At 40.0% G+C, this 12,724-nt stretch overlaps 1 protein-coding gene across 1 annotated transcript in view; it reads left to right on the top strand.

Moving 5' to 3' along the window:
• Positions 1 to 4,721, top strand: part of NRP2 (neuropilin 2) — a 123,974-nt gene extending 119,253 nt beyond the window's left edge. Inside the window, exon 15 of the mRNA XM_042463439.1 lies at positions 1,799 to 4,721. Coding sequence (XP_042319373.1) covers positions 1,799 to 2,079 — 281 coding nt within the window. The 3' untranslated portion in view covers positions 2,080 to 4,721. The remainder of the gene's footprint in view (positions 1 to 1,798) is intronic.
• The last annotated feature ends 8,003 nt before the right edge of the window (positions 4,722 to 12,724 follow it).

Genomic DNA, 12,724 nt, shown 5'->3' with positions numbered 1-12,724 from the left:
TGAAATACCATACCTCCAAAGTGACTCGAAGCAGCTTTATTTTGGCCTGTCTGTAACAGGCCTAAGATACTTGCCACTGAGCCAAAGTAGAAATACATTATCTAGGTTGTAGATATTGACTGCTTGATTGATTGATTGATTGATTGATTGAAAGAAATAGATTATAGGATAAGTTTCTTGGGAGTTCTGGTGGGCTGAGAGGTGATAAACAAATACTTTTAATAGTATTGCCACCACTAGTAATAATATTAATGATCCCCCAAGTTATTGCCAACTCTGGGGAGGGGGATAAGTGATGTTCCTGTGAGGGTAATGAATTCCATGTTTCTTTTGGAAGGAAGGTGATGCTGGGAAAGATTTGAACTATCACTTATCTGGATGTCCATGTGGACATTATTCTAGCCTGCCATACTGGATGCATAGAGAAGAATCCTTTCTGAAAAGGACAGCTGTACACAAATAGAAATACATTGAAGTTTTAGGATTCAATTGGTATATTAATCTATAAATGCTTTAGTTTATTAATTATGGTTTAGTCAGTGATGACATAGAAATGTGAGTTAAAGGCATACCAGTTTTTGAGACACTGGCTGTAGGAAATGGGAAAATAAGGTGTTTTATTTTATTTATATTAAAGAAGGGTTTTCCTTTTGACAAATGCTGCTTTCTATTATTAAATTTTACATTTTGTTTTATACGTTCTTTAGTACCTCAAAAAGGCATTTAATCAAGATGCTGGTGATCTACACTTTGATTTAAATCTAAATCAATTAGTTAAATGCCAGATGATGAATAATCACAATATAATCCTGTATTTCTTTACCTAAAAATAATTCAAGATGAGTTCACTGAGGCTTTCCTCCCAAATAAATAGGTAGAGAATTGCAGCTTATGTAAAAATCTTTAATAGGTTTACAGCCTGTGTATGTATCATTCAGGGCATAGTATAGGGATAATTTAAATATTCCAGAAAAATTAAATCATGGGATTCTAAGACAATTGTAAACCCTGAATTTTTAGTCTTTAGTATTTATTAGGCCTGAAATGACCATTGTGGCTACCAAATACAATTAGATTGCAATCCTAGATCTACATACTGAAAAGTAAGCCCCAGTACAGTACAGTACATTGTAAGTCACAATCTGATTTAGCTGCGGTATGAAAAGTGATACCAGAGACTCCTTTGGCCTGTTCTGTTCAAAAGATTGGACTGGGGATGGGAAACAGGAACAGTTTTAAGGTCTCTAGGTCTCCATGCATGATGGCCTGTGGAAAATCAAAATCTTGCCTGCCGATTCCTCTCTGCCTTCTTTTCCCATAGGAATGAAGCATGTTTTTCCTCTCTAGTATCTTCCCTGTGATCCTGTCACAACCTCCTTCATATGTTGCAATTAAACTCTTGTCACTTGTTTGAAAATGTAATGTGTTTTGTCATTGCTTGACAAACAAGTGCCACATTGCAACAAGATTGAGCTGATTGGGAGAGGGGGGGTTGGCAAGGGAGGGGGGCTGTTTCCACCAAGCATAATGGCTATTAACAAAATTTACCTCCCCTCCCTCTGCCTAATTAATGAAGTGCTTTAATTTGCCTGCTTGTCAAATATCTGAATTACATTCCCACCAAGAGGGAAAGCTCTGTTGTGCAGACTTGAAGCCACTCAAACCTCCAAAATGCATGTGCGTGTGTGTATATGCACACACTCATATATCTTTATCTGTTTGCATATGTGTGCGCGTGTGGTTTTTTTATTAGCTTGCATGCATCCCACCTAGCAACATTCTTCTGTCTCTCCCCCAGGGGGCACCCTTCTGCCAGGGAGCGAGCCCACAGTGGACACGGTGTCAGTGCAGCCCATCCCAGCCTACTGGTATTACGTTATGGCCGCCGGAGGTGCTGTTCTGGTTCTGGTCTCCGTCGCGCTGGCCCTTGTGCTCCACTACCACCGGTTCCGCTATGCGGCCAAGAAGAGTGATCACTCCATCACCTACAAAACCTCCCACTATGCCAACGGGGCCCCTCTGGCTGTGGAGCCAACCTTAACAATAAAACTAGAGCAAGACCGCAGCTCGCATTGCTGAGAGTGGAACAGGAACACAAAACAAACAAACAATTTAAGACTTCAAATACGTTGCCTCAATTTTGCACTTTTCTCCTTACCCAGCATATATGTGAACTCAAGACATCTCCTTCCCCGGCCCCTTTGTTCTTTGACAAACTCTTAACTATAATGCTGCATCTTGGATCGCAAGAAGAGACTCACCTCTCCCTGTCTCTTTGAAAGTGAATGCTCCTTTATTTTTTATTTTTTCAAAGACTTATTTTTTCCCCTCTTTTTGGTCCCTCAATAGACAACTTGCAAGAAATCGCAATAGCAAGTTAGGAGGGGTATGCAAGAGAATAGGTGTGTGTGCTTATACATCTGTATCTATATCTATATGTATGTAAGTGTGCATGTGTGTGAGAGATATCGTCTGGATGGCTATTTGGAAGGGTCCTTTGGGACTTGCTTGTCCTGCTAAGACTTTCACAGGGAGTGCTTTTTTTCTTGCTCTGCCTCATGGAAGGCCTGGGATACCTTTTTAATGACAAATACACTAATTTGTTTACTTGGAGAAGTGAGTGATGCTTTTTGTTGCCTTATCTAGCTCTGGCTGGGTTTATATTTGATATCCTTAAGAATGTCAGCAGGTACAAACTGGTGGAGTTAGAAAGAAAGAAAAGGAGAGGCTGTGCCAAAGGAAAATGTTTAAAAATGGCAGGCCAATAAAAGAAAAAGAAAGGGGGAAAAAAAGCCACATTGGATGATGGGAAGAAGGGGAAAGGCTTGGAGATGGTCCAATCTAAGATTTTATAGTATGTTTTCCCCAGACATCACAAAAGCATAGCCATCGTTTTGGTAGTGGAATTAATCCCTCAACAAAACAAAACCTTTGCAAGTTGCCTTATGAAGGAGAATGTTCTGAATGTTCAGTTTATCTGTTAAACCCAGCCTTAGAATAATGCACAGACATCAGTACATTGGAGGTTTTGGAAAATGCTGTAGCTCCATAAATATTAGGTTTATTTGTTGAGATAAACTTGGCAAAGCTTTCTTTTCTTTTTCTTCTTTTTCTTTTCTTTTCTTTTCTTTTTTTTATTTTTTTTTTGTGAGAGTAAGGAAAATTCTTCCTTGTATTTTTTACTAGTAATTTACAAAAGATAAAGAACACCCCCCCCCTCAAGTTTTTCTCTCCAAGTTCACATAAATGGCTGGCTGACACAATTAAACATTTGTTGGTCATGTTGCTTCTTAAGATGTTGGTAATGACATCTGTCAACCAAAGCCCCAAGAATAGGGCCTGCTAAAATCCAGATATCTCTGCATCTTTTAACGAAGGAGGCATAATGGAGTCTGTGATAAGCCTCTATCTATTGATTTGCTCTGAAGTAATGCAATGGAAATGCCTTATATAGATTAACAAGTGATAACACACAAAGGTGGTTGGAATCGTTCGATCTGATATATTTTCAGGCAAAATACATCTCCACTGAACACAATTTTCCAGCGTTGTTTGGTTTTTAATGAAAATCTAGTCATGACTAGTTATATACCCTTCTGAAAATGTCGATTCACCCTTTCTCCCTTGTGATAAGAGAAATTCAGAACAGTAGCATTGTTGTACTGAGAAGGAAGGAAGGAATTCCACTGGGAGGGGGCATCTATTTTGCAAGCTTGGCTGAAATCAATGAACTTGTGCAAAAACAGTAGTGCCCCTCTTCAGGAACTCTAGTTGATTAAATTATGTGAAGAAATCCTCAGTGGGTTGGATCCCATGTGTGCACAGAGATGGCGTGGGTCATGCAAAACACAGGAGATTCTTTGCCAGTTCCCAAGAGGAACACTTCAGTGTGGGGATGTATGTCGCATCCTTCCACCCTGTGTTATTCAGGTAGCATGCTTTAGTGCATGTAGCAAAATTGCTCTGCCAAGATGCTTGCTTAGCTGGGTTAATGCCACACAGCGCTGTTTAGTAGAGAAGCTGTTTTTTAAAGTGCAAAGTTTATATGGAAAAAACCAACCAACAATAAGTGTTTTGTGCTGATAAACTGCACCTAGAAAGAAGGGATGTGTGAGAGTAGAGCAATCACATGTCTCTTGTCAAAAAATGGGGAGAGGAGTAGGCATTCCTCTTCAACAAGGGCCTCGAAGCAAGGTGGCATATGTGATGAAGTGATCAGGAAGTTCCCTTTAAGATGTATTCTGTTAGCTTTGTGGGTCCTAGGAAAATGTATTTCAGTGTGGAAATAATTTGTTAGCAAGTACTGTACCTCGATTTCTGCACCACCGGTACTCATGACAGGAAATCCCCAACATGAAATAAAGAAAATGGTGCATGGAGACTGTTCCTTCCTACTAGTTCTCCTGGTCCTGTCCCTAACAGCAGTCAAATGTAAATATATCCAGTAGTGTTTCAGATTTCACCCTGAGTCACATATGCTCAGTCTGTGTGTGTTTAACCTGATTGAGATACTCGGGTTTGGTTTTTAAGAGAAAAAAAAATTGCCAAAAACTGCCCTGCCCACCTCAATTTTTACTGCCACCTTTCAACCCTCCCCTTAGAGCTGTGACATCGTCAGCATCACCCAGTTGCCTGTGTGTGGAAATATCTTGTGGAATTTTGAAATTCTTGACAATGTATTGTGTGGAATGTAATAAAATGATGATATTTTTATACATAGATCTGTTTCTTCTTCTCCCTATTGAATCACAAGAGCTATACTTTGAAAAGCCAGCCCTCCGTATCCAAGATTTTTTATCTACAGATTCAAGCATCCACAGCTTGGAAATATACATATATACATTCCAAAAAGCAAACCTTGATTTTTCCATTTTATATAAGGGGCACCGTTCTACTAATCCATTATATTTAATGGGGCTTGAGTGTCCACAGATTTTGGTATCCACCGGGGGGGGGGTGTCCTAGAACCAAACCACAGCAGATACTAAGGGCCCACTGTATTTCCAAATGTGGGTGTGGTGTTCCGCCTCTTTTTGACAGCAGGGTCAGTGTTAGATGTCCAGGACAAGGGTTGCTGAGGTAGGCATAGGGGGTGAAGTGGGCATGAAGCAGGGAGACTGTCTGCTAAAAACTGTAGCTACTCAGACTGTTCTGATTATGATCTGAGCAAGTGGCAACATAAAAAATTCAAGGGAGGAGGTCACATAAGATGAGTAAAAAGCACAGGAATGTGTGCCTGTGGATTTCTATATCCCAGGTAGGGGAGTATAAAGGTTTATGAGGCCCCTGCCTTGCCAGAAAGACTTGAAATTAAACACTTTGATCACTTCCAATTTGGAGATTTGAAGCTTAAATCTTAATACGTCAAAGCCAGCCATTTGAAGTGAGAGAGTGGGGTTGGGTTGGATTTTATCATCATATGCATAAGATTGCACACATTAAAAAAATCAGAATTAATTTTATTCCAAGGGGGGAGGATGAACCCAACAACTCCTAATTCCATGCTAATCACCATAGGGTAGAGTTTCCTCATCCCTCACAGCTATATTTTGAAAAACTGGACAGTTTGGGAATATCATTGTATGCTAAACATACACTGAGCATTTTGAAATCCATTCAAATTATGCATACAGAGTGACTAGAGTAGGTTAATATGACAGGTGACCTACATTAATTGATCTTGAAAGTGCAGCTTATGTATTCAGAACCCAGAAGCTGCTTTCCAAGCATAGCCCATTTAACTTTGCATCGGAGCAATGACATCACTTATTGGCCAATCTATGAGCAACACTGGGTTGGGCTGCACAGGTCTAACCGTGATTGACCCTCTGCAGAGCATATGCGTGTGTCAGAATTCCAGGAGCACACAGGTACTGGAAGCTTCCTTATGGTGAGCTAGGCCATTGGCCCATCCAGGCCCACATTGTCTCATCTGGCTTGTTGTCCAGACTTTCCAGTAGGAGTTGTTCCCCGCAGCCCTTCTCCTGGAGAGGCCAAAAATGGAGCCTGGTAGGACATTCTCTCTGCAGAGCACATGCTTTGCCACTGAGCTCCACTATTTTTTAGTCTAACCCGCTTGACTGGCAGGCCCAGGTCTACCATTAAGCAAAAGTGGGGTGTTTTTTTTCCTTCAGGGAGCTAGCCAAACAACAGTGCGTTTTCGGAGTGTCCACAGATGACGTTAAAACCATGAAGCTGGCCTTTCTGAAGCTTCATGGTATCTCTTTCACTATTTCTCTCCACTAGGAAATAAAAACAACATCTGTAATTAGCAGTGGGCATGTTTGGAAGAGTGGTGATGGTGTATAAGCTTTTTTCTTCTGCTTCCTAATGCAGATTTTTTTTTCCCTGCAGTTTTTTTCTTCCTAAAAAGCAGAATATTGTGTGAGTTTGGAGTTTCTGCCTGAGACGTCAGAAGATATTTAAGACTCTCTCTGATGTTTGTTGTGAGGACAAAACACAGCTGTACTGTTGATCTTCTGAGGAATTTTTTTTATCCTCGCCCCATTTCTCCTTTATTCCTTTAGTCTTTGTTTATTATCCCCCAACCAGTTAAATCACTCTTTTACTCTGCTGCTGGACCTGTCCCTTATCCATAGCAGTCTACTCACATCTCTCTTCACACCAATAGCAAATAAGGATTTGTGAGCATCCCACAAGATTGTGAGGTATTTCTGAATTATATATTGTGTTTTTATTGGAGGGAAGGATGCTTTTTGGATTTTAACTTTTTGCATCCATAGCATCTGCTCTGTCTCTGAGCTAAAGGTTTCCTCAGTCTGCTGGCAGGGTTTTATGTTTTCAGGACAACAAATTGAGGGATAGTTCTTTGTTTCTGAGAAATTTCAGAGGTCACTTAAATTACACAAAAGCAGAGTTGAGAGCATTACAACAAAAAATATTCCTTGATTCCTTAAGATTTTAGTTAAGAGATTTCAAAATTCAGTGTATATTATTATTATTTGCAGAGAAATTTAGTAATCACTTAATTTGATTGCTGAGTGATAAGTTTTGAAAGAGGTTCAGGGAGAGTTTGACAAGTTATTGTGGGTGTCACTATTTTCTAGTATTGGCCCAACATATTGTCTGTTTGATTTAAACTGGCTGTTGTACCTTTAAGTCCCCAATTTCCAATTTAACAATTTCTGGGTGCTTTAGACTACAAGACCAACAATTCAGTTGTTGGGCAGGGATAATAGGACTTCTCATTCCAAATATCTGGAACCTGCCAAGTTGGGAAACATTGTGCTAACCAAAGGTTGTACTATCAATTATATTTTATCACTGATCTGTGTCTCTTCATCCCTCCACTCCCCAATCTGTACTATTTTCTCATCCATAAAATAATATGGACTGTTTTCTGATTACAGAAGTTTAAAAGGGCCAAGTGCAATAATTAATAATAATTAGTCCTAAATAGAGCAGACAACACTAAATGGCAACAATAAAATGTGTGGCTTGAATTTAATGCAGGGATGGAAATCACAAAGTCCCCCCCCCCCCCGCCCTCAAGTTCTTAATGAAGAAATTGTATCGAATAATTCTAGGGGAAATACTTGGTTTTGTAGAACAATAGCAATTTTTGCCTAGTGTTTTATATATTAGCCATAAGGAAATATCAATCAGCTGGTTTATAGATGGGAAACATCTAATGCTGAACTAACTGTACTACTGCAAGAAAAATGTCAACCATAAATAAAATGGATCTCTGAGCCAGGAAGCAAGGGACCTGAAATTAAAGTACATTTCTACCCCTCTTCCATATTGATATCTCCTCCTCCTCCTCCTCCTCCTTGTTTCTAGACCAGACCTCCATAGGATGCTCCACAGTTATGTTCTTCTACCTCCTGGTCTCTTGATGCCTGAGTTCCTCAGGTGAAATCTGACTCCTCAGCCCTCCCGTCTTTTTCACACTGCTGCTTGCCTCAGCCATAAAGAATATAGCCATACCCTCCAACATTACACAGATCAAAACTAGGACACATCTGGCCAAGCAATATAGGAATGTGATCAACATGGCAAAACTAACTAACAAAGAAGGACACACAAACTAGCTGTTTGCTGAATTAACTGAGTGCAAACTACTTTTACATTTAGCACTCACTTTGCAGTAATTGAAGTAAAGTAAGGACAAAGGGGGAAAGTAGGAGGAGAAAGAAACGGAGACTTTTAAAAGCAGCTGAACAAGTGGGGCAACAGAGGATTAATAGGGGCTGTCCCTTCAAATTGGGACAGTTGGAGAATACAGTATAACTATCCCACAAGGCTTAGGCCAAGGCCAGGACCTGTTCTAAACTACAAGGGAGCAGCCCAGCAACAGAGTCCTATGGCCAGTGGATTCCTTCTTTCTTTCTCTCTGTTTACAGCAGCCTGAGCAAATGGAGCAATAATCTTTTTTCCAGTTATCTGCTAAAGTTGCATTTCTGGTCTTAGAATTTTTAGTATACATTAAATTAGATACTGACCGTCCTGACATTTAGGCTTCATCGGACTAAAAGTTAACTATGCATGTGAATTAATACTTCATTTGTTCCAAGCTAGTGGGTGGCGGGAGGATTATAATTTCTTTTTCTTTTTTGCAAACCATGACTGATGATGCTGTTACTTTGGCATAACAGGCAATGTTTAGTCATTGTTTCTAAATGCGGAGGTCATTTGGGAGCACTTTTGGCAAGATCTGTATATCCAAAAATAACACTTTTTACAAAAAGTAAAAATTAAAATGACAAGAAACATTAATGGCCTGCTTTGTAAAAAGAAATTGCTAACAAATAGCTAATAACTTGTAAAAAAACAACTTTTCAAGCTCTGATAAACAGCTAAATGCTATTTGGGTGAGGCAGACTAGTGGCAGCTTTATGTCTCTTGTAACATGTAGCCCTGGAGGTTAAATGCCTGTATTGCAGCAACAATGTTGTGAGTTCGATCCCAGAGGGCTCCAGGTTGACTCAGCCTTCCATCTTTTCCTAGGTCGGTAAAATGACTACCCAGCTTGTTGGAACAATTGGTTAACACATTGTAAACCACCTAGAGAGTGCTTAGCACTATAAAACGGTATAGAAATGTAAGTGCTATTGCTATTGCTGTATAGTTAGAGGTTATAGTTCTGAGTGGTAAACACAAAGGACTCCAAGATCAGCAAAGCCCTTTGTCAGGTAAGTGAGACAAGCACGGGGCAAGTCTTCAAAATGGTAGCTAATGACAATGCAAGCAAAGAAATCTCTGGAAACAGGAGAGACTATGAGAAAAATCTTCTCATTGGGACCTAAATTGTTCAGGCTGAAGACCAGACCTGGGTAGAGTCTCAGTAGACTAAGTGGAGCTCTGCAAGTTCCCTTGATCAATCATGTGCTGAGCCCTTAATTGTAGCTCCTCTGAACAATATCATTTATCCTGTAGTTTCTTAAAAAATAGGCTACATCGGCACTTGGTGTCACAAATAGTCTTCATGTAGGACCCCATATGCCTTACAGACTTATCTTCATAAGGCTTGATTAACATGTTATGTTCAATGTTTAACAACTCACAGGAGTATTTCCTCACAGGAACAACATTATCATTTGAAGAGGACACCCCCACATAAACACACACTACAGTAGATCAACTTCTGGGTGAGGGATGCCTGGTTTTATTGCATATCCTCCTCATGGAAGTTGATCAGCACCTCTTATCTCCTACCACTCATGCCCATAATACATTCATGCACACCTGTATTGGTTGTAACTCAACAGAGCAGAATACCTTTCTGTGGCTATCTGAATTCCAGGCAAGAGAAGTGCTGATTTAGAGAAGATTGACATTCACCCTATCATCCATTACTAGCAGAGTTTGGTGAAAGCCAGAAACAGCTATAAGAAATCCCTCCTGTTGTACAAATCCCTCCTGTTGTAAATATTGGCAGAAATAATATATGTGCCTACTATAGAACTCTTAGTATGAAGAAGCCTAAATTGGCCAGATTTTTTTTTAAATACAGGACTTGTTTGCTGCCTTGAGTCCCTGTATTGGGAAAAAGATGGGATATAAGAAAATAACAACAACAACATCAGAAACGCATTTGAGCCCAGGACAGTTAGCATTCTGCCTCTGAACCCTGCTTTTCAGTTTTGTGTCATTGAAATTATATTTATGAAAAAGAGCTGCTCTGACCCCATGCAAAGTGCTTTCCCCTTACCAATGAATAATCATATCCAATGTACCTAAGATAGTGATGGGTTTGTTGATAATCCATACTTTTGGGGTTTTACTGACTGATCTCAGGATCAAACTCCATTTATGCACAGGATTCAGCCCTAATGATCACTCCTCCGCATACGCCGCCGCCAACCCTCCCTTTTTTCCCCTTCCTGTCATTGCTTGTTAGGAACGTAATCATCTTGATCAGCTAAGCCAACTCATATGATTCATTTGGGATTTTGCTAAAGTGTTCAGTTGCTGAGTGTGATTATACCAGATTTCGCAGGAGGACATACCCAAGAGATGAGACACATCATTTCAAAACATCCCACAGGGTTTGAGATAGCTCAGCTATAGCAAAACAGTGCAAGAAACTGCCATTCAAAGAGCACATTTGGAATACCTTTGCTAATTAGGATGGGGATCTGGCCAGCTTGCCCATCAGAGGTTCGCTGAGGGAGGAGGGAATTAGCTTAGTCTCAACGTTTGACTTCTTCATATTGGCTTATATACATTCACAGAGAAAAATAGGGTCTTAACTCATCTATCACTTGCTTTGAGCTCAACCCATTTACCTTAACTTGCACTGTACTGTGATGGGAACATGGGATAGGATTCTGCCATAGGGGGAGAAAGTGGCTTAAGGGTACATTTGCCATTGGAATTATGCCTGAAGTAAAATTTGAAGTGAATCTGACGTTTTCTTGTCAGACAAAAAAGAGCTGAGGAATTTCAAGGGAGCCATGAAAGTTTTGATAAGATTAGTGAAATCCTCCGAGGAGCTTGCACATTTCTACTTAACATTTGAAGGCTCCTTCCTTCAGGAGAAGGGGCCTGGAATAGGTGGCTTTCCAGGAATATCAGCCGTTTGATTCCATGCTCAGCAGAACATAGCATCAATTTTATTTTATTTGTTTCACATCTTTCTCCCAGCACTGGACGCTTGATGCAGTATCTAAAATTTTATGGCATTTATTACAGGTTGTTAATTTATGAAAAATTTCTTGATGATGATGATGATACCATCATCAGTTCATACCATTATACTTTTTCTGGACATGATACCAGTTTTTAGCAGAGACAACAAATTTCACAGCTTATTGCTTCTAAGTGGAAGAGTTTGTGGCCAAGGGGTTACTTGTGCTTGACTCTGCATGTTCAGCACATTAAGCTGGATTGGGATAGGGACCTGCAAGATGGCAGCATGACCTTCCACCCCTATCACCAGTGGTACAGGTCAAGTTAGGCGCAAGAAAATGTTGCGTATAATTCTCCTTATAGAATTCTGAACGTACATGCACAAACATTTTTAAAAAAAAATTGGCCCTGTGATCAACACCTCCTGGTTTACCACTAATCCCACAACTGGTATTTGAGAAAAGCTGCAGGTATCCATTGGCAAATGGATAATTGTTTAGAACAGAGGTGGGGAGCATGTGGTGGTCATTCAGATACTGCTGGGCTGCAGCTCCCATCATTCCAGACCTAGAGTCCATCAGCTCCCAGAAATCCTCACAATGTACACCCCCAGTTTTATGAAAGTCATCTTGAATATATTGGCTGAATTAACTGAAGGCACCTAGGTAATTCATAATGAAGTTTCAACATATAACAGCCTTTTCTAAAGGTTAATGTCTTCTTAAAAATCCACAATTTCCCTCTCCATGCTCAGTGAACTATATCAGTTCATCAGAGCAATTAGCTTTCAGATTTAGTATTGTCTTAATCTGGATCAAGCAGTAATGGGGAACAAAAATGGTCGTGTTTCTTGGTAGAGATCAATTTTCATAATTCTCCTGTCTTCAGGCACATTAGACAGATTCACCAAAAGAGCTTGATTGATTACTCTGGAGATAGAGACAGCCTGGAGGAACAAATGCAAGTCATTAAAGGAATTCTGGTGGTGGAGTGTTAGAAGTCAAAATGGCAAGGGGGTTGTTAGGGTCAGACTTCAAGCGACTATAATTTTTAAATGGCAAAGCTCAGGGCTGCAAAACACTTTCCATATGAGGGTGGAATAAAAAGATTAAGAGTGTCAGCTCAGATGGGCAAGGTGGTGCTAGGACTGAATGATCAGGTTATAGTACATGTGTAGTACATTCACATGGTAGGTTTAAAACAAGGCAAGAGAATGCTTTTCATCCAGCACAAGATTAACCTAGGAGTCTAGTGGGTTTTGGCACTCATTAAAAAACAGACCAGATTCCTAGAATGTAAGACTTGATGCTGGTGATGATGTTAGGAAAGGTATCCATTCCCCCTTTCACACAGAACAGTTGACATCCTGTTGTTTAGTCCCAGCTAGAGTAGACACATTCATTCAGTTGCTGAATAGTCAACATACTGATACTATTGATTATATGGGCCTACTCTGTTCAAGATTAACAATGGGATTTCGACAAATGTGTTTTTATTCTGTAGGAGTTTTACTCTTTTGAAACAGGTTTGGCCTGCATGTAAGGAGAGTGAAGTAAATCACTAGTGTTAGTCTTAATTGCTATTGACCCAATGGAATCAACTAGATTTGTGTAAGTGGTAGCTAACAAGT

This window comes from Sceloporus undulatus, chromosome 1, assembly GCF_019175285.1.
Source record: "Sceloporus undulatus isolate JIND9_A2432 ecotype Alabama chromosome 1, SceUnd_v1.1, whole genome shotgun sequence".
In the NCBI taxonomy this organism is placed as follows: domain Eukaryota; kingdom Metazoa; phylum Chordata; class Lepidosauria; order Squamata; family Phrynosomatidae; genus Sceloporus; species Sceloporus undulatus.
This window is presented reverse-complemented; position numbering and strand designations above follow the sequence as displayed.